Source organism: Manacus candei, unplaced genomic scaffold (genome assembly GCF_025592945.1).
Source record: "Manacus candei isolate 608988 ecotype Guabito, Panama unplaced genomic scaffold, ASM2559294v1 h1tg000003l, whole genome shotgun sequence".
Classification (NCBI taxonomy): domain Eukaryota; kingdom Metazoa; phylum Chordata; class Aves; order Passeriformes; family Pipridae; genus Manacus; species Manacus candei.
This window is the reverse complement of record NW_026138051.1, coordinates 11,218,870-11,240,156: the sequence shown is the minus strand read 5'-3', so window position 1 is coordinate 11,240,156 and position 21,287 is coordinate 11,218,870. Positions and strand designations below refer to the sequence as shown.

The 21,287-nt window shown below is 41.2% G+C and overlaps 1 protein-coding gene across 2 annotated transcripts; it reads right to left on the bottom strand.

The window, feature by feature from the left end:
* Positions 1–2,825: 2,825 nt before the first annotated feature.
* On the bottom strand, positions 2,826–19,800 carry HPRT1 (hypoxanthine phosphoribosyltransferase 1). Of its 2 annotated transcripts, none has more exons than XM_051784907.1 (9): positions 19,637–19,800; positions 17,593–17,699; positions 15,949–16,132; positions 11,879–11,944; positions 10,912–10,929; positions 8,507–8,589; positions 6,232–6,302; positions 4,412–4,488; positions 2,826–3,777 (listed from the first exon to the last, which is right to left on the bottom strand). In XM_051784907.1, the coding sequence occupies exons 1-9, from the start codon at positions 19,661–19,663 to the stop codon at positions 3,730–3,732; spliced, it is 681 nt and encodes a 226-aa protein (XP_051640867.1). In that variant the 5' UTR covers positions 19,664–19,800; the 3' UTR covers positions 2,826–3,729. The 2 variants fall into 2 exon arrangements, with proteins under 2 accessions (XP_051640867.1, XP_051640877.1); XM_051784917.1 differs by having other exon boundaries at positions 6,232–6,278; positions 19,637–19,799.
* Between the last annotated feature and the right edge of the window lie 1,487 nt (positions 19,801–21,287).

The window sequence follows — 21,287 nt, the reverse complement described above, 5'->3', positions numbered from 1 at the left end:
CCAAAGATGCCACTAATAAACACCTGTTAGATAAACACCAGCCTCTTACTGGAACAGGTTCATCCACCTGCAGCTTGATTTACTCACCATCACAAGCCTGTCTCTCCTACCTGGTTCCACAGAGATTTCCACCTTCCAAGACGAAGTTTCCATTCACCAGTTGTTTTAGTGGAGCAGCACAGCCTGGAGCAGATGTGTCATTCAAATGTATCCCCAACAAACACCTTTGCACCAGCCTTTTATCCCCTGGCAGTTGCTATCCTGATCCCTTCCTCAGCTCCCCTAGGGATGAAAACCCTCACGGCCAGCTCTTAGATCATGTTCAGTCTTTGTGCTTTTCTACCCTCTTTACCTTGGTGCCTGCAGTGACATGAGCTCACTGGGTACTGGCATCTCTACAGAGCTGGGAAGCGACTTCCCCATCAAACTACATCCACTTGGGAAATTAAATTCATTTAAAGTCATTAAACAATACCAAAAGAAAAAAAAAAAGAAAGAAAGAAAGAGAAAGAACAAAAAAATAGACTACTGTGATGTCTCAGCTTATAAAGGTGCTTGCAGCCAAGATCTGATCTTGCAAGGTGCAACCTGCAGGGGAACTAAAGGCAGTCAGGCACAGCAGACAGTCCTTTAATGAGTTGTAACCAGCTCCCCGTAAGCAGTGTCAGCTCCTCACTGCTGGATTAGTGCACGCTTGACAGGATTTGCAGAGCATAACAGACAATGAAACACCACCAACATTTAATCAGTCAGGATATACAATTACAAGGCAGCTCAAGGATGCTTATTTGCCTCAATTTTCAAAACCAGAACTGCCAAAAAAAACACCCAAAAACAAGTGAACTGCCAGCTCAGTTCACAGAAAGATTTTTCATCACATCTGTCTGTGGCAGGCGAGAGTTACCAAAATGTACAGAAATGCCAGATGTCACAGGCAGAGATGGTATGGCAAAGCCTATAAATAGTCAGAATTATTTTTTCAGCATACATTTGTGATTCATAAAATGTGGAACTATAATGAATTTCAAATGCCACATAAATGTTCAAATACAAGATATTCCTCTGTGCTTTCCTAATGCTTTAACATTATATGTCTGGGTTGTATAAAGCTGACATTTAACTTGCAAAGGTGTTACTAAACCCCTAGTCTTTTAACCAAAATGACTGAATAAAAGTAACAATTATGTTTTCAACTCTTTTCACCTGAGGATTTATCTCCCTGTAGCGCACACACAGGTGCTGTGAAAGGCTACATTAGTTAGAACTGTTCTAGAAGGGTGGAGTGGGTAACTTTTTCTCTGAATAATTTTCATAGAGAACAACATCTGACAAACACCTGTGTGAAGGAAGTGAAACAGTGCCTGTTCCCCAAAAGTTGAAATGTAAGATTTTTTTTTTTTTTTTTTTAATATTGCCCTTTTCCATCAGACACAGGTGAGGTTTGTTAGAGGGCAGACCTGGGCTCCTGCAGCATCGCCCCCAGGGTCAGTGTGGCTCAAGAGTATCTTCCCAAACCTCTTCTGTGACCACACAGTCCATGCAGTTCCATCCCCTACTCCCAACAGACCAGGAATTTCCCCACTCCAGCTATGGTTCGAAAGATAAACCCCTTGTTATGACTAATTCAAACTCTCCTCCCTTCCCTTTACATGCTGTTATTTACAGCATGTAAATAACCATCTTAACCATGATAGGAAAACATTTCAGGAGCAACTAATTGAAGAGTTAAGTCCTAAAAAATATTGAACATCATCAATACTCCTTGTTTTCATGTGTAAATACATACTTTTAAGCCACCTAGTATATACTCTCTAGATGCCAGGAAGTTATTTTAAAACACATTGTGAAGTGGGAATTACTAAGGTTGAAGAAAACACTGTTTTTTAAGATTAGACCTTAAGTTCAACCAGAACTAATGAAAACTTGAGTAGATACAATAATTTTCAAGTGGGTTTATATTTTCTCGCATTGCTTTTGTGTTTCCTCTTCTTGGAGATGCATTGCACATTTTTGCAACAAGTCACAGGCTCTTGAAAAGGCAGATACACAAACGTTGAGAAATACAATCAGACTCTGTAGTGCATTGAGATAAAAGCTCTTTGGAACATTACCCAAAACATTGCAAAAGTACAGTATAATCATGACCAGCGTTCTAACACTTGTAATGAGAATTCTGACTTACAAATAGATCTCTCATACAATGTGGTCATTTGATGTGGATGACAGTGTGTGAATTCATATTTTAGGTCTGCTATTAACTACTGCAGCTGTACCTGAGCAGGCCATGGATGGGCAACAGTGTGAAGCACTTGGGAAAGACTCAAACGCCGAAACCACAGAAAAATCTTTCAAAACAGAATCTTTCAAAAACTCTGTTGTGTGTAAGCACTGAGCAGCGTTAAATCCGAGGATATGGTGGGAGAATCCACGTGCAGAAGAACGAGACCCAAAAAGCACGGCACAAATACAGGTGTGAGCTGGGCTGCCGAGGCCAGAACTGAACTCCACACAAACAGAAGTGTTGGTGAAACAAACCAAAATGATTACTTACAAAATGGTTGTGGTTTGTTGTTTTTTTTTTTCCACATGGATATGTTTAATGAACATGGAACCTCCACTCTTCATTTTTGCCAAGACAGAACAAAGATCAGTGCTTAAACCATATTCTCTGAAATCTAGTTTGATTAGAAAATATGCAACTGTTTCAATATCTTCCCTCAGCACTTTATCATCTCTATCATAGACAGGATTATGTTAACCAGAAGCTCTACAAAGGTAACAAATGTTGAGTCTGCCTCCACTGTCACAAACACTTATGGGCAATATTACTGAGAAGGAAATTTCAAGAGCACTTTAATATACAGAATGAGTGGGATAGATGTGTGGGGCTTATTTTAAAGAGACAGCCTTTATTTAAAGAATTTTGCTTTGTAGATCTTGTAAAGTAAACATTACAATACTTTTTTTTTTCCACAAATATATTAAAATTGTTTAAATTTAAAAGGCAATTCCACAGACTGATGGATATTTTTAAAGAAAAAAAATCTAACAGAAATAGGCAACTCAACTAAAACTAGATTTTAAACATTCTGTTTTGTCATTCCATCTTTTTAAAAAAAAAGAAAAAAAGGAAAAAGACATTTTTTCCACGCAGACTTCCTTTACAGCAATAAGGCAACTCCCGGAGATTTGAATGAGCTCCTTGGAGATTACAGATACTGTAACTGGCTGTTCCTCATGCTTTATAACACCCAAAGGTGCAACTATCCATTAATCACAATCACATCTGTGCATTAAAATATAAAACTTAAATTACAGATTTTAAAAATATTACTAATAGACTTCCCTATCATAAAATGTTTTACATTTACAGTACTTGAACTATTTCAGTTCTGGGTTGATGAGGTTTAAGCAATTTACCACTGCAAGAGTTAGACTCTGGAGCTCACAAACAGCACAACCCAACCAGGGGCAGCGATAGTCGGTAGAGTCATAGTGCAAATCAAAATAAGGAGTGCAGAACTGCACTAGTTGTTTACATTTCTAAAATATAAATGAACAAGACGAGCTCTTATATTGTACATGCAATAAATTATAGTAAGCATATAGCAATGGGGTTGGGGCATTCTACAAGTGTAGCTGGTGTGCCAGAGCTGAAGCCTGTGAAAGATAGGACTCAGTAAACAAAACATTTCAAAGCTCTGTTGTCACAGCACTTGAACTCTGCTTTCATGCTTTGTACTTCTGCTTCCCTGTCTCGCTGATCACACAGATATGCTAGAACAAAACAAAATAAAAAGCTCCTGTTAGAATAGTAACATAAGAGACCAACATTTGACATCGATAGCAAGCTCCCGAAAACAATACAAGTGTGCTGTACACATTTCCGTACAAAAGGATTTTGTGATACTGTTTATGCAGAAAAACTTAAGCCCTTTTTTGGTCCAAAAAATCTCAACATTGCCTTCTTTCTCCTCCCTCTAATTGTCCCACCCAATGTCTTCTGGGTCTGGCGAGACCCAGATAAAGAATTAATGACTTACAACAAAAAGTGAGCCCTTCTTAACTTCTTCTCAGATCTCTCTTCTTTACCTCTTACATAACTAAGCAAATGCACTTATTTGTTGTAGACGTCTGGTAAGACAAGAAACTTCACATGAACTTCACATTATTTCCAAGCTGGCAGATGTGCAGCCCCCATCGTGCATGCAGCAAAATAAATTTCAGTTTCATAAGGGCTCCAAACACTGTCCTGCTGCTCCAGGACTTGCTCCCATTGTTGAGTCACCAATGGAACAGACTGGAACATGAGGCATGATTTACAGAGGAGGGAGAGTGATGTGAGGAGATTTCCCTTCCTTCCTCCTCCCTAGTTTTAAATGGACAAAAACATACGGGAAAAATTACTTACGTTCAAATCTCTAAAGTATTCATTGTAATCTAGGGCGTATCCCACAACAAACTTGTCTGGCACTTCAAATCCAACAACTGAAAAAGACCATAAGTCACCAGTGTGTTAGAAAGGAACTTCCTAGAGTTCACTAGAGCCTTTTACAGAGACAATCTGGAATTTTATAGATATGTCAGCATTGTAACTCATTTCTTCCACTCAAGTACCCTCAGATTCATATTCCACCTATTTTAGAATTTTAACTTACTTTGTTGATTTAGCAAACTAAAAGAAATTAAATAGCTGTATTTATTTGTCCCCACACAACTGCAGGCTACTAGTATGTAAGAAACGAATGGAAACTCTTAAATCTATAGACAGAATATTATGAGTATAAAATTCCTTTAAAATTTCCTCTAACTTTGTAAATACATACAAAAAGTGCCAATGCTTCCTGGCACTTCCTACACGTTTGACATGCCAGTGCAGCAGGAGTGAACTGGTGAGCACAGCACAAGTCCCCCTCACAGCACAGTTCAAAAGGCAGCACCTCTGGGAGCTGGACCTGCACCCTAGGCAGGGCTGCAGGAAGGGTCATTTGCAGGTCTCAGGAATGTGGGTTGGTTTGGGTTTTTTTGGGTTTGGTTGTGATTTTTATCTCCCAGAGAAGCTGCCTAAAAAGAGAACATCAGCTCTTCCATAGATTGTCTGAACAGCTCTAGCAGGACAGTTCATCAGTGGTCAGGCAGTCTCAGTCCAACCTGCCCACACACACTATAAAATTACCAAAATTAAATTATATACAATATAAAACTTCCAAATGGCTTTCTCCCCACATGCCAAAATGAAAGACTCCTGAGTCTTTCCTAAATTAAGGTGACATTTAGCATTTACTTGGCCTCACAATACAGGGATAAAATGCAGGCCCAGCCATTGTTGTCTCTTCCTTCGGAGCTCATGTGTCCTGCTCTGGACAGGTTGTTTCTATGGACAGATGGCAAAACAAGTCATCTGCTGCAAGATGCTCCAAAGGCTCCATTAGCCCAGCTAAGCCTATAATGAGATCTCAGGAATGAGGGGCTTCCTTGACTGAAGGGAACACCTCAATGAAGCTTTAAGGGATCGAAAAAACTTCAGTTTTAAAATAATATGCAACCTCAGAAAGGAGGAGGAAGAGGATGTGATTCTGCTGCTAAATTCACTCCACCTCTATAGTGAAAGTCCATGGTCCAGACTAACAGGAATTTAGCCTCTGGAACAGGCTTAAAGCACACAGCCCTTCCCAAGGCAGGAGGAGCTGTCACTCTCTTACCATTGTCTGCCGCGGACACTATTCCTTCCTTAATGGTCTTGGGACAGACAGGAAAATACAAGAAGGGAGTAATTCAGATGCCCAGACATAACCAGCCTTAACTTTTATCAGACCTGCTACCCCGTGTGGTTTTCCTACATTCCTGGGGACATCCCAATAGCATGAAGTGGCTACGTTTAGGCACCCAAATCACTCCCAAATGTGTCAAAAGGTGAATCCAGCAGATTCTGCTGACCAAATCCAACAGATTCTGCTGACCAAAGCATTTGACTACATGCAAGCTGGGAGAATTTGCACGTGAAAAGCATGTAATCTAGACCAAAAATATTGAAGTTTGGTTTTCGATATAGTAAAATGATACAAATCCTGATGAACTCCATCAAAATACATTCCAAATATTTAAATTCCCTAAATAAAAGCAAAATCTATCAAGAATCATTAGTGAAAACTTATTTGGAATATTCTTGCACTTTGTCAATACACTGACATGCTTATAAAAATGAATAACAGTTGTCAAAAAGTCACTTACAGTCTGGTCGATATCCAACACTTCGGGGAGTTCTTTTTACCAACAAACTGTCAAATAAAACCAATGTAAAACTGAAACATGGAAAAGCACCAGGTACAAATATATTATACTGTTTTGATGACAGACAAGCTGAAGTAGACCTAAATGTGCATAACTGACAGGATAACCACACATATATTAAACTATTATTTTATTTGCAGGCACAGATGATCATAATGACAAAATCACAGCTTCCTAGAATCATGAATGATTTACAGCCTAAAGGACAACAGCGGGTCTGCAAGAAAAAGGCTTGGAGATACTGATCTGGATGCATTTCCATAGTGAAAAGTGATTTCATGGGGTTTTCTCTGTGTGTTAGGAACTTCAGGTGCACTCGCGCAACTTGCCCCGAACTGTTTTTCACTGGAAGCACTAATTATCCCCATAAAGAAAATGTAATGGGTTCTGATGATCAGGAGATACAAACCTGCTCCACTTTTCAGAATTAACAGTCAGAGGTTATAAAGAGCAGGGAGATACAGAGCAGGGGGCACTGTAGCATAGTTGGATTCCCTCCTTATTCAGTTCAGCATTTCTACCTTAGAAGACAATCCCACAGGCCTGACACTTGTCTGGGGTACAGAGACTTTGGGAGCAAAAGAAAGGGTGGTTGATGGCTGAATGTAAATGCAGAGATCAGCATAACTCTGTGCATTGAGCACAGACCTCCTTCCCTCCTGGGTCACCCCTGAAGGTGGGGCTTCATTTGCCAGAGTTCCAGTCTCGATTTCAGACGGTTGCTGGAACTTCCAATTGGGAAACTTAACTTTCGAGAATTGGTGTAAGAATTGATCAGAGAAACCCCCAAGTCATATTAGCACTAATTCACATCTCCCTGCTACAACTCCTTAACTGTCTGAGAAAAAGAAAATAAAAAAATTTTAAAAAAACCGACAATCACCACCACCAAAAAACAAACAAAAAAAACTAACAAAGAGGAAAAGAAATAGAAGAGAGGCAAGTGAAGTAACTAAGAACTAAGACTATCTAGAATGATCAGGTTTACCTCCTCAGGTCTTTGGTAGACCCAAATTACTGCAACAGGTTTAAACAACAGGAAACTGGTCTTTGCTCATTTGTATTATATTTATGATTTACACTGTTGTGTTGTGACACTTTTCAGTGACAGATATTTATAATCTGGCCAGGGAGAAATCCTCAACAGCCTCACCTTCAGCAGGTCACCCCCAGATTATCAGCAAGAAGAGCTGTTCTCACACATCTAACAACTGCTTTGACATTGTTATGGCAACACAAGTGATTAGATATTACACCCAGCCCTGCTTTATCTCCAATCCCCAGCAATCATTACGCTTTTATTGGAAAATACACAACCACAGCACAGCAGCGCAACAGATGCAATTGAAAAAGAAGTAGGAGGAATGTTGATATTGGTTAATAATATAATGTTATCCTCAATATTTCTTGTTGGCTGCAAGTTATTTAATTATGAAATGTTTTGAAAACTAACTAAATAAAGGTGTGACTAAGTAGAAAAGCCCAGAAGAGCATATGGCTGGCTGACTCTCACAGAATGACCTCCAAAGCTCAGCTGCACTATGCCCTCTGCACAAACATTAATATTAGTGTGCAAACTAATTTAATTCTACAATAAAGAAGGCAAACTAAAAAAAGGTCTTCACTGCACAAATATAGTGAAGTTGCAGATAGTGCCAGCAGAAACAAACAGCTTTGGAGAGATGTTATATACAGGTAAGTGACAACCACTAATTATTTTTATTGTCCTCTCCAGTAAAAGTCTACATTTATGAACTAAATTTGTGTTGAAAATGCCTCTATCAACTTCAGAGGGTATTTCTCTTAAGCTCAAAATTCTGAAATTCTTCTAGCTACTTCTAAACTTGGATTCAGTGGTAAAACACCACAAACCTTACCATAATGTGATCAGGTAAGAGATGTCCCAGGCATGCACAAGCTATCCCCTTCCGAAGTACTGAAATTCTTCCAGCAATAAGACTGAGAAGAACAGTGTTTCCAGCATCCCTAACAAATGCATGTTCTCATAACAAGCAAAAGTGGTTTTGGAGTTTAATTTAGTACTAAACTTCAACAGATTGCATCATATATGACTGCTGCAGGAATGTTTCCTCCTGTTTTTCTCTTCCATGGAAATGTATTCTACATTTGGTTTTGTTTGTTGGTTTGGTTTTTTTTTTACACTGTGTGACCTTCTTAAGGTGAAAAACAGCACAAATAATCATTAAGAATTTACCTGGCTACTTTCACCATCTTTGGATTGTACTGCTTAAGTAGAGACAGCAACGTTTTCATTGTTTTACCGGTATCAATTATATCCTGAAAATAAAAAACTCATGTCAGACAGAATATTAAACACATCAGAGTAGCATTTTCAAGTTTCTACCACAGGAATTGCTCATTCACAGGAGCATGAAAATATGGCAAACTACTGTTTGTAAAAATGCCCATAAAAATGCCTGCAGCCAAATATAGGTGACACGTAACCCCTGCCGTGCTTATGCAACCACACTGAGTAACGTGATCACACACAGGAGTTATTAATTAATAACACACGAGAGTTATTAATAACAGGAGTTCTTAATTGCTGTGGATAACTGTGGCTTTGAAAGCAGTTGCTGAACCAGCAGTTACTGCAATGACCTTCTTGGCTCCTTCTGGAGATTTTATGGCTTGTGGTCCTTGCAGCCATGAGACGAAGTTTAATTTGAGTATGGTACAAGTAAGATTAGTCTTGCTGTTGAGCTCAGTTACAGACAGATGTATCCAACAGAAAGAAAAGCAAGAAGGGAAAACAGGCAGAACAACCCATTATTGCAATTGGAGGAATGTAATGCACATTACAGATTCAAGAAATAGCTGGGAAAATTGCACTGGGAATATCTGGGTGCAGTTCTAAAGTCTAAAACACACTAAAATTTTAATCACGCACCATTTTAATCCCATCTACTGCACATATAAGCAGAAAAAAATAATATATGTCTTATAACTGAGGCATCAGAAGTAGATTTATCATTTGGACTGAAACAATCATAGGATCTTCAGGGGCACAGTCCTTACCCTGGCCTGAAATAAAGTCTATTTGAAGTGAAGGAGGCAGATAGCACAGAAGCAGCAATATCCTGATTTCAGCTTATTTTCCTATGACTCCCAATTAAAACAAAAATCAAACAACAAATTCAACAGAGCATTCATCAGCAATACCATTACCACTTAATGCTTTTAATCATGGTTATAAACTCAAGAGAACTTAAAGACATACATGCATATAGATAAAAATCAAAGTTGGTAAATAAACAGAAGTAGCTACTTCCAAAATCCAAGGGAAAAACAGAACTTATTACTGATTTTGTGTTTTATGATTAGCTGTTTATTGGAGGTGAAGTTCTATTTTGTACAGATTTTTTTTGACATTAAAGGGATGCAGTAGAGAAAAGCCTTGTGCTCTGGTGCACAAGACATTAAACCCACAATAAACGTGCATTTTTATTGTTTGACAGTTAAAATGGTGATTGATAAAAGGGTTCATATTTGACAGTGCATAAGACGAGTCATTGGATAGATGATTCACTGAACAAATGATAAACTAACCTAATCTGGGGCTTACATTCATCTGAAATGGAGTAGATACCTAATTAAACATATCTGCCTATCTGAAGCCAAATGTACTTCAAAGGACACCACTGGTCACACAATGACTGCTGTATCATACTATTTTGGTAGGAGTTTTGGAACTGAATGTGCTTCCTGTGGAATAATATAACCTTCTCAAATTAGGAAAATAATACATAAAAGCCACATTTGACGAGAAGAAACATCCTTCCCTTTGGCTGCTGAATCAGTTGCCATAGCTGTTTCTTTCCTTACAAACATGCCATTTCCATTATTTGGAGACTTAACACACTATTAGATTGCACATCCACTTCTCCTGTCTACTGCTGCTGCTTCCCTACCCTGAAACTGTCAATTGTACTCAAGGAAAGTGATATTGGCTGAACATGAGCAACGCTGTTCATCAAGAAAGAGGTATGAAAGCAAGAATTAAACAATAATACCTGCTAGGCAATCAAACTGGGCTATACTGTACCTGGAACCATGATGAGACAGAGGAATGGGAATTTAGCAACTACAAAATGCTCATTAAGAATTAGTGTTCTCAATGTCACTACTTGCTAAATAAATGACACACAGAGACACTGGGCTGAGATCTGTTTTTCGCATATTTTAGGATACTCATACCAGGAACCTCTTTCTACCTCTGCAGTTTAGTTTCATAGCTTGCTATGATAAACCCAGGCCAATAATAAATTTCATATTGGTTTGTTCAGGCTACTTTTTAAAAGAAAAAAAGGGGGGAACAAAAGACATTTTAGAATTGACAAAATCCCAGAAAACTGAAAGCAAATGCAAACAGCTTTAAATGGTTATTTTCCTTGTTAAATATAGCACTTGAACGCAATTTGAGAATTCAAAACATGGCTTAGTTCAAAGTCAGAGACCACTTGCAAAATTCAGGCCTGAAATCAGAAGCTGGAAGACTTGAAGCCAGAAACTGTAGGTCTTCTGGCTTAGAAAACAACTTCTAATAGAACTCTTTAACCACTGACACATTAGAACTGCAAAGTGAAACATAATACTTACTTCTACAATCAAAACATTCTGGTAGGAAGAAAAAGAAAAAAAGAAAAGGAAAAGTCCATTAATATCTAGACAACATACAATTTCTTATTAATCTCTATAACCTGTTAATTTTCAATGCAGTTAAATATTTGTAGCACTATTTATGTATGTTTATATACATATATTTACACAATTTGTAGCAGCAAATTCTTTGTAGTCAACATTTGTGATGCTTTAATAACAATTACCTGAGATTCTCTTCAACAGCTCCCACTGAGTACAAAGTGGTCTTTACATTATTCAGACTTTGAAAATTCCAGATATATGCAAAAGAGATCAAAACAGAGTCTACACAAGTCATATTCTTCTGAAGCAAAGAGTGTCCTACTACACAGACACGTACAGTTCTGTCATACCTGCATCCTTTACACTGAACTGAGACATACATGTCTTAAAGATCACATGTGTAAAGAGAAGGGGAAAGTGCTGTGTTCTGACAGAGCAGGAGGCACTGATGCTTTAACCCCTGACATCTGGCTCAATGATCTCCATTGAATCACTGGAGAAAAGTAGATTCCCAATTTACATTCTCCCATTTCCTTCTCTTGTCACTGCCTGTCACAGGAACTACCACTACTTCACTGGAACACCGATATGGCAAATAAATAACACCAGTCTCTTTCAAAGGTAGTTTGTAGACAACAGCCTACACAAGATTCTTCTCAGGCATTGCAGAAAAACAAATCTAAGACTTTGCTGATACCAAAGACAGCGAACAGAGGATTTTTTAAGTTCAGACTAAACTGATGGCTTTGATGGGGCTTATCCACTCTCCGAGTACACAGTGGTGAATATTTAAAGGAAACATTTCCATTTTTTAAACCTATAATCTTCACATACTAAAAGAGCAGCCTTAAAATCATGCAGGTATGTGGGTTCTTTAGTGGTTTGTTTGTTTACTTGCTTTTAAACATACAAAGGGTCATACCTTTCCGGTCAAGGTTGAGAGGTCATCTCCCCCAATGACTTTGATATCTCCAGTTGACTGATCATTCTAAGAAAGAGAAGGGTGAGCATTACCATTACCAGAATAAAACTAATTATTTCCTTGCAGTAAATGTCAAACTAATTTTTTTCTTGCAGCAAATGTCAAAATTGCAAAGCACATAACCAGTGAATGTTAATGCTTTCAAAAACAGCATCTCTTTATTAACTAAGAAATTACAAGTGATCAACTTCAAAGATGGTATTTCAGATTAAAGACTGTTTGACAAGAGATTTGCATCAGTGCAGGCACCATCTCTCATCTGTGACCATTATATATACATATGTATCTAAAAAGCTAGGATTTGCTATGCATTCCCTACAGATATGGAAAGAGGACAAAAAGCAGTTTGTTTTCCAAGCTGCATGCTGCCATATAGCTGGTAATTTACATTTTAAACTTTAATGCCTTAGAAAGGCTTACTCTGAATAAGAATAAGCAATCATAAGAAGAATAGCCAGCAAACAAGACACAGATTACTATTGAGAACTATAAGCTGCAAAAATAGTCAGAAAAGCTTATGCTTGCCTAGTTTACAGCAAATATTGGTAACAGATCAAATTACTTCTTATAGCAATGGAACAGCAACACAAGTACACCATCACTACAACAGAGCATTTTGCTTCAGCAAAACTAAACTGTGAAAAAAACGTAAATGAACTGTTACACAGGAAAGATAAAAACAGCTGCTAGAAGTGCTTCACAAATCTTTGCAGTTTATTAAAGTCACTCAAATGACTTTAAACCTTGACAGTGTCTCACGGGTCATATTAAATGCCTATGCAGGTGCTGAGTTCCTGAGCAATGAAAGGGTGAAAAAACAGTTAAAGATTTCTGACACCAGTTGTAACCAGATTTCCACTGGCAAGATCCTTGTTTAATAATTAAGCAATGTTTTAGTTATCTTCAGGAGCCTTATTTCCCAGTTCAGTACTGGTAAGACTTTAATGCTTTGTGGTTTAACACATAAGAGTTTTAGTGTTTAGATCTGTTTTCACTGCCTCCCTGTTGTCACTGCTGGAAAACAATAATGCTTTACAAGATCATAACTCCTGACTCAAGTGACTCCAAGATCACCTTTTAAAAAGGCATTTTAAGTTCCTTACAGCATCTGCTATAAGGCTTGGTTGGCAGAGACCTTTCAGAATACTGCTGTGACCAGTCTAACCAGAGTTTACCATGTACTCCACTGAAAATCCCTATTTTTCCAAGTGACAGTACAACACATCCACTGTCTTTTGGCTGCCCTTCATGACTATATAAGCAACATTTGCTCATTTCCATGTTTAAATGCAGTAGACTGGTGAAAAGCCATTCTTCCTGTAACACAAACAGAATGAACTGTTTGTCAGGAATACTGAGAGCTGGATCTGTTCACAAACACTATCTTTCCATTTCTTAACAGCTTGCCAGATCATTAAAATTCATCTGTAAGGACTCAGAAAACTGGAGTTACGAGCAAAGTTTAATCACAGCTTGATCAAGTCAGTATTCTTAGAAAATTATTTTTGGGTGCAGAACAGTATGAACTTTGCATTGCAACACAAAAACCCATTGCAACACAACCCCCATATGCTTGTAAATATTAAACGATCGATTTGAAACAAGAATAGAACCTGAATTACATCAATTACAGAACCATTACAAAAGTTCAGCTGCTTTATTTACACGACCAGGGTATTTTTAACATCTCTTATCCTGTCTGTAGAGGCAGGTAGGATGATCTAGTAATCATATCCAGAGACAGTGACAAGAGAGTCGAAAGCTCCACTTCCAACTGTCCATTACAGCTTGTGATGGCTTTCACATCACTAAACACAAATCTGTCCATCTAGTAAAGCACAGGTCAAAACTACAGAGCAGATTTAGCATTACAATACTATTTCTGATGGAAGACCCAGTCAAGCTGCTACATACATGTCCATGTTAGGACATTCTTATCCACTCTAAAGGACCTAAGATTGGATATTAATAACCACCTAAGAGAGTCTACAAAAATGAAGTGCTTGTAAATACTGCAGTGGAGGCATCAGGTAACAGGAGCTCCTAACTCATCTAGGCTAAGAAAACATTCTTTTATAGAATTGGCTGACAAAACCAAAAACCCTGAAGCCAACACCTCAAGGAAAACATTCTACTTAGACAACTTTCCGTCTGGCTTTTTCTGCTTCTCTCTTCATCCACATGTTTTTACTACAAAAAGAGGCTTTTAATTTCCATAAAACTTACTTGGTTGCTCACTCCCCTATTAATAACAAGGCACTGTAGTTCTGGGGGGTAGTAAACAAAAGCAGTTGTAGTAAAGAAATAAACTGAAACATGCCTGAAACACCAGTAAAAAGGCAGCCTTGCTTTTTAACAGAGGCTTTTTTTCAGGTGTTTCAAACCATTTCTCCAATATTTTTTTTCCAAGTTAGAAAGTAGAGAGTGTGAAAGGGTGTAGTCTTTACACTGTTTGTTTAAACAAACTAAGTAAGCTATTGGAAGTGTTCCTTGGGGAAAGAAGAAGATACATACAACTGCCTGTCCCAGGGTTACAAAAAAAAGAAGGTGTGAGCCATCATTTCCTATTCTTTAACCTATTATCCTGTAATAGAGTTTTCCGTGTTTTTTACAGGCAGAATATATGGGCATGTGGGGGCTTCATAGTTAAGCAGACTGGTGGCAGGAGCCTCCTCTTTTGGGAGGAAAGGAAGGAAAGAGGCTCAAACTGCTGCTCTCTAACTGACTTTAATACCGTGCACAAGCACAAAGTGCCTTGTGAGATATAACCAAAGGCTGGCACAAATCCTTCTGCCCAGCCTTGCCTTCTCGTTAAAGTACATAACTAAATTACTGCCTCATGTTCTGCAAACATGACTGTGGTCTCCAGGTAACCCCTGGACAGGTTGTGGTGTGTGTGCCTCGGGCAGCTGGGGCTGCTTGTCTGCACAGACTGGACCAAAGCCTCACACAGTTCTGGGCTTTGCTGTGACACATTAATAGATCACAATAACTCCATCTCTGGGTTCCACAGTTTAATGAAACAAAGGATAAGTTTCCAAGTCAGTTATCTCCATTTTCTAATGCTTTCTGCACTCCTCTACAACTGCAACAAGTAACTCACAGTGCTGACTTCAATGCCAAGTTGCTGATACAGAACTAACTGTGAAACAATGTATTGAAACACTCTAAACTAAAACCAAAAAATGTCATTAATTCCACGTTACAGGTGGTCTTAGGGAACACATCATAAATTTCTGAAATCCCAAAAACATGAGACTTGGCTGTCAGAAAGTCAGGAATCATACAGTGCTGACATACATCTGCTTCTTCCTCTGATCTGCACAACACAACCTTGTGCTTCCTTCTATAAAACTTGCAAGTTACCTCATTTTACAGAATGTTCACTTTCTCTATAAAGTTGTGTTCAGAATTAAAAGATTCTCCCAAAAAATGTAAACCCAGGGCAACCCTAGATGCCTAGTCTTGAAAAGGTGGTACAACACTCAGGGGCCACTAATCATAATTCTAAGTTTATGTATCTAGTATTTCTTCAAGGCTAAATACAACTACTTTGACTCATTGTTTGGTTGAGCCAAACAAAAGATGGGATAGGGAACTTGGGTATAACAGTTTTTGCAGCTTTCAAATCATCCTGTTCAACGATGAGGTCTGGTCCACATAATTCCTAGAATTAAATCAAAGTTGCAGGAGAATCCTCTGTATTAGTCTTGAGGCACAGCTTTAGAGATGGGGTAGAGGTCTGAAAGGAAATTGGTGAACAAGTAAAGGACATGAACAAATAAAGGACTCTCTACTCTACAAGGATTTTACTGGGCTGAGGAGATACCAAGGTCTAAAAGAAAACGCATTACATAATAAGGTAGAGAAAGAGTAAATTAGCCTATGACTCTTAGTTCCCTTGATTATTTGTTTAATATTAGCACATTCTGGAAGTAACAATATTAAATCACCTCTGTTAATTTCTAGTCAAACAGATAAAAATTGCACAGCACTGCACAGATACTTACGCAGTAACTCTTCAACCTAATGAAGTCGACAGTCATGGGGATTGATTTGTCACTGTTTCTGTTCAGGGCTTTGATGTAGTCTAATAAATCAGCAAAAAATTTATAGCCACCCTTCAGTACACAGAGTGCCACAATGTGGTGTCCTCCCATGCCCTTCATAATTTCTCGTGCCAGTCTCTCCGTCCTAAACAAAACCAAAGAAGAGTGAGCTGTCAAAACATTTCATTTGTTTACCGTAGCAGCAGTGTTTTGTACTGTGAACAGCAGCAAACACGGGCATTGAACTTGTTTGCTGCATATGTTCGCTCAAAAATATTTGTCTACCACTTCAGTCACTTTTACACTACTGGTCAACTAAGTTTTGCTGTTCAAGGTTAATCCAACAATAGTGCTGCCAAAGGACCTTGTTTTCATATTTCACACTCAGCCAAAGCAAATTTTAACCCCTTGAAACTGTTTGGTTGTCAAATATGAGACACAAAGGTGTGTTTCTCCTTCCAAAGACAGGTTCAGCTTCCATGCAAAGAGCAGCATAACACAACCCAAAGGCAGCACCCCTTACTGAGGAGCAAGAAAAGTTTCAAATTTTAAACTAAAGAGTTTATTTGCCAAGTCAGAATGCCAGAAACTTGTCCTGAATGCAGAATACAATACCAACAATGCAGAGCAAGAGAACACTGCACTGTTTTTCTGCAATCATTGTCTCTAAATTTATCTTGCAATTTATTTTAGAAAGCATGGTCTGCATTTATTGTGTGCCAGCTGACAGCAGGTTTCTCAGAGAAAGCCAACCATTATAAACTTTATGTCAGTTCCTTAATGACAAGTATTTTGTCCAATTTTTTGCTCTATATGGACTTCCAGTGCAAAGTTTTTACAATAATTAAAAATAAAATTTTTTTAAAGGGATGTTCATTGTATCTAGTCAAACAGGACCATGCAAAATCTAGATGCATTCCTAGTCAAAAGATCTCCTGGAAGATCCCCCCAGTGCCACTCATAAATGGCTTAAATTCACCAAATTTGTTGTTCATTCTCTTAAAGGGAATTAGCAACTATCAAACACAAAATAAAACAAAAATGCCTCGTAGGCTTATGCACTAATTTCTGATCACACAAGATAAAACTTCACAGCACATTACAGATTTCAGTAACCACAGAAGCAATAGATTTATATTTGTGGAGGATAACGTCTCTCCCAGAAGGTAGGAGAAAGTAGGATGTTATTTACCTACCACATGAACATGAGGAAGTTTAAGACGACAAGATTAATAATTTACTTTTATTAATATCTTATGGAAATTCAGGAGGCTATAATTGTTTTCAGACTCAACTGGTACAACCAAACGTCTTCTAATTACATTTTAAGAAGGTAAAACATCAGAGGAACACTGGAAATAAAGTCATAGGTTGCTACCTACCACAACATTTTGCTTGAGAATTATGACCAATTTTCAAACAATAGCATGACTGAAAATGTACAAACTCTCAGAAGCCAAAAAAAGAGAGTTAATTAGCACTTGCACGTTCTAGTCTCTAATTAAATGTAATCTATTTAGACAGTCACTAGGCAGCAAAATTATCACTGGAAGATTGTTTATTCCTGCGTCATGGAATCAGTGTACTGTCTGAAGTCAAACAAACCTGTCCATGATGAGCCCATGAGGAATATAGACTTTTTCCAAATCATCTGCATAATGCTTAGGTATGCAGAACAAATCCAGGTCGTAGCCTTGCTCATCATCACCAATCTGAAAAGGAAATAAGGTGAGATTTCTAAAGAGCCTTATATAAAGTCCGTGGTGAGACTCTGCGTTATTCAGTAAAAACTATCAAACCCACAACACTCATCAGCCTCTCTGAAAACATCACTCACACTGAACACAAACAAAGTGTAATCTAACAGCTCACAAGGGTTACTTGAAATACCACGAGTTGTTACGCAATGCCCAAGTCCCACAACATTCTCCTGCACCGGAGAGCGGGAAAGTGAAGGTACTTCACCTGAATGAAACTCTATATTCCATTAAAAAATTTACCAAGGAGCTTTTTAACCTCTTTGATTTTCCTAATGTAATGCAAAACCTGCATTTGCAATTAAGCAAGCAGAGGTTCTGACATGGACACCTTCCAAATCTCCAAAACACCCGATCACAACAAAACACACGAGCCAGTGTTCAGGACAAGACAAGACAGCTACGTGAGCACGGCAAGTTATGATGCTGAGAAGCAAGTCTTCTCTGACCACCATCTCCAAAACAGGGAGGTTCAAGATCTTTCAGAATCTGAAATTAAAGCCTTCAGCAACCTGTTCCACATGGACAAACAGCCTGCAACACTGGGAAGTGCATGTTAATTAGGACAAGGGATTAGTAAATGTATATAATGATACCAAACACTGCTGAGGCTCAAGGCACATTGTCACATCAGGCAGAGCCTTCCCTGAACCTTAACCCTGCTGCAGCTTGAAAATGACAATGTGTTTTTTTAATTCCTTCACTCTCTGGTTATGCAGCTGAGTACCAGGACGAGAAAAAGAATTGCAGGAGGAAAACAGAAGCTTGTCACTGACAGTTCACCAAGGCGGGCATTTTAAGTATCCATTTTGGTACAGCTACTTTTGCAGGACTCAATCTTATTTCAGTGCCCGTGCAAGCACTTACCTGGCCAGTGATCAGCCAGCTGTTTACATGGGGTTTTGTTGTGTAACCCCTAATGAGTATTTTACCTGGGGAATTTCATTAGTATTTCAAACTCCCATCCAAAACTGACCCTGTGTGAGCTGCACACACACATACGGCTCGGGCATGGAGTCCCTGCTCTGGGTCCCTGCAGACCACAGCAGGCTGCTATTTTAAGAAATAAAGCAGGTCCCTCCCAAAACTCATGGTATTTTCCTGTGGTTCAGAACCAACGTTGTATCGAGCATGTCTACTAAACCTTCCTTTCTGCATCTGACAGGGAATGGGCCCTTCCTACAGGTTTTATCAGGGTTTTTTTATGGACTGCAGGGATTTACAGTCGCAACCTCGCGGCCGGCACAGCTCCCGGCCACCAGACACCGCACGCACTTCATCAGCACCGGCACCGGCTTTAAAAAGATTAATAAAAACGAGCACGTAAGCGCCTTAGCAGATGCGGCGGTAACGCAAAAAAATATAAAGAACATCCCCCGGATGCTGCTCCTCCGGCAGCAGCCCCGGCTCACACACACGTGGGGTCCTCCCGACCGGAGCCTCCCGCACGCCGCGAACAGCAACAGGAATAGGAAGTTGTGCAGCCCTGGGGGAAGTTCATCCACCTTCGCTCCAGAGGCGCCAGTGCCGGCTGTGCCCGCCGCCCCCGGGCTCCGAGTCCCCAGGATCCCACCCCGAGGGACCCGCGGCCCCCGCGGGGAAGGGACGCGCCCGGCCCGGGGCAGCGAGGGCAGGGACGGGCAGCCCCGGGCCCGGCGCTGGCAGCGAGGCCGGGGCTGCCCTCAAGGTGACTCCGGGGAGCGGCGGCGCTCAGGGACGCGACAGACGACACACGACACGACAGCACGGGACACGACACACCACACGACGCGGCACCCCCGCGGTCCCTCACAGATCTCCGCATTCCGGGCGGCAGGCGGGATCCCCCTCGTCGGCCGGCGGGGCACAGCGGCCCCGGCATCGCCCGGCATCGCCCGTCCCGCCGCACTCACCACGATGCAGGGGCTGGGGGTCGCCATGGAGCGCGGCCCCACCGGCGGCGGCTGCGGGCGGCTCGGAGCAGCGGCGGCAGAGGCGGCTCGGAGCGGTGGTGGCGGGCAGGGGGAGCGGGAGGCACCGCGCCCGCAGCGGCCCCGGCGCCGCCTCCGCGCCCTCCGCGCTCCCCGCCCTCAACATGGCCGCGGTGCAGCCGCCGCCCTCGGCGTGGCCGTGCGGCCGCCCCGCTGCCCCCGGGGAAGAGCGGGACAGGGGGAGCCCCTCGCCGGAACGGGGCCCTCGGCGGGGCTGTGCCCTTCCCAGCGGGGTGCGGGTGTTCCCCGCGCCGTCCCACATCCCCTCTCTGGGGTCTTCAGAGTTGGCCCTCCTCTCCACACACCGCGATGTCGGGGTGTTCCCCGTCCTCTCAGGACACCATGGGAGGGTGGCAGTGTCCAGTTCTGGGCCTCTTAATTCGGGAAGGACATTGAGGTGCTGGAGCGGGTCCAGAGAATGGCAATGGAGGTGGTGAAGGGGCTGGAGCACAAGTGTGATGAAGAGCAGCCGAAGGAGCTGGGGGTGTTCAGCCTGGAGAGGAGGAGACTCAGTGGGGACCCTACAACTCCCTGACAGGAGGGTGTAGCCAGATGGGGGTCGGGCTCTTCTCCCAGGCAACCAGCGATAGGACAAGGGGACACACTCTTAACCTGTGCCAGGGGAGGTTTTGGTTGGACATCAGGAAGAATTTCTTCACAGAAAGGGTGATTAGACACTGGAATGGGCTGCCCGGGGGGGTGGTGGAGTCACCGTCCCTGGTTAAGAAAAGACCACTTGGAGCCCTGGTCTAGTTGACACGGTGGGGTTTGGTCATAGGTTGGACTTGATCATCTCAGAGGTCTTTTCCAATCTAACTGAGTCTGTGATTCTGTGATTCCCATGCCCATGGGAACAGGGCTGGTAACTGCTGTCATTCCAGAACCAAGGACAGGGATGTGCATCCCTCGGGTGTTCATGTCCATGAAGGGCCTCCACAGACAGACTCCCCATGCCCAGCAGGAACACTCCTCTTCTGCCAAGTGCTGCCCAGGCTCCTCTCCATCACCAGGGAAGGCCCGTCCTCCACTGCAGCTTTATGCACCTTGAAGGAGGAAAGAAATGGGAATGTTTGCATTCCTCCATGTCTTCCTGTCAATCACAGGATTCGGTAGGGTCTCATTCTCCCCAAGCCGAAGAAATCCAACCCCCCAGCAAAGGCAGCTGAGGGCATGAAGAAAGTACCTCTAAATACCCAACAGACCATGGCACTGGTAGGTTCTGTGGTATTGGAGCAGTGCCAGCTGTCAGGGCCCTGGGCAGGGCAGGGCACTCAAACAAGCCGGCAGTGTCGTGTCAGGACATTTGTGATAACCAACTGTCATGCTCCAGGCCTCCAGCAGCTGATCATTTGCCAGGGTCAAATATACATAAGTCATATATTGTGGGATTTTTCTCCTCTGCTTCTCTTTGCAGGGTTAGTGTGCTCACAGCACATGGCTCTGACATGGTGCAGGGAACCCTTTGCAGAGGCCACTCCACATCTGACAGAGCAGGGAACTGACTTAAAAGTGAGCCTCAGCTGGTGATAGCTGTGCCTTTTGACCAGGCAAAGACAGTAGTGACAGGTACCAC

What these genes read in the sequence shown, in the direction of transcription:
- HPRT1 (XM_051784907.1), bottom strand. Translation starts at nt 19,663, where the DNA reads ATGGCGACCCCCAGCCCCTGCATCGTG. An exon ending in CCCCCAGCCCCTGCATCGTG is followed by an intron (nt 17,700 to 19,636) that starts GTGAGTGCGGCG and finishes TTTCCTTTTCAG; the next exon opens with ATTGGTGATGATGAGCAAGG. An exon ending in AATACTTTAGAGATTTGAAC is followed by an intron (nt 3,778 to 4,411) that starts GTAAGTAATTTT and finishes GTTTTGTTCTAG; the next exon opens with CATATCTGTGTGATCAGCGA.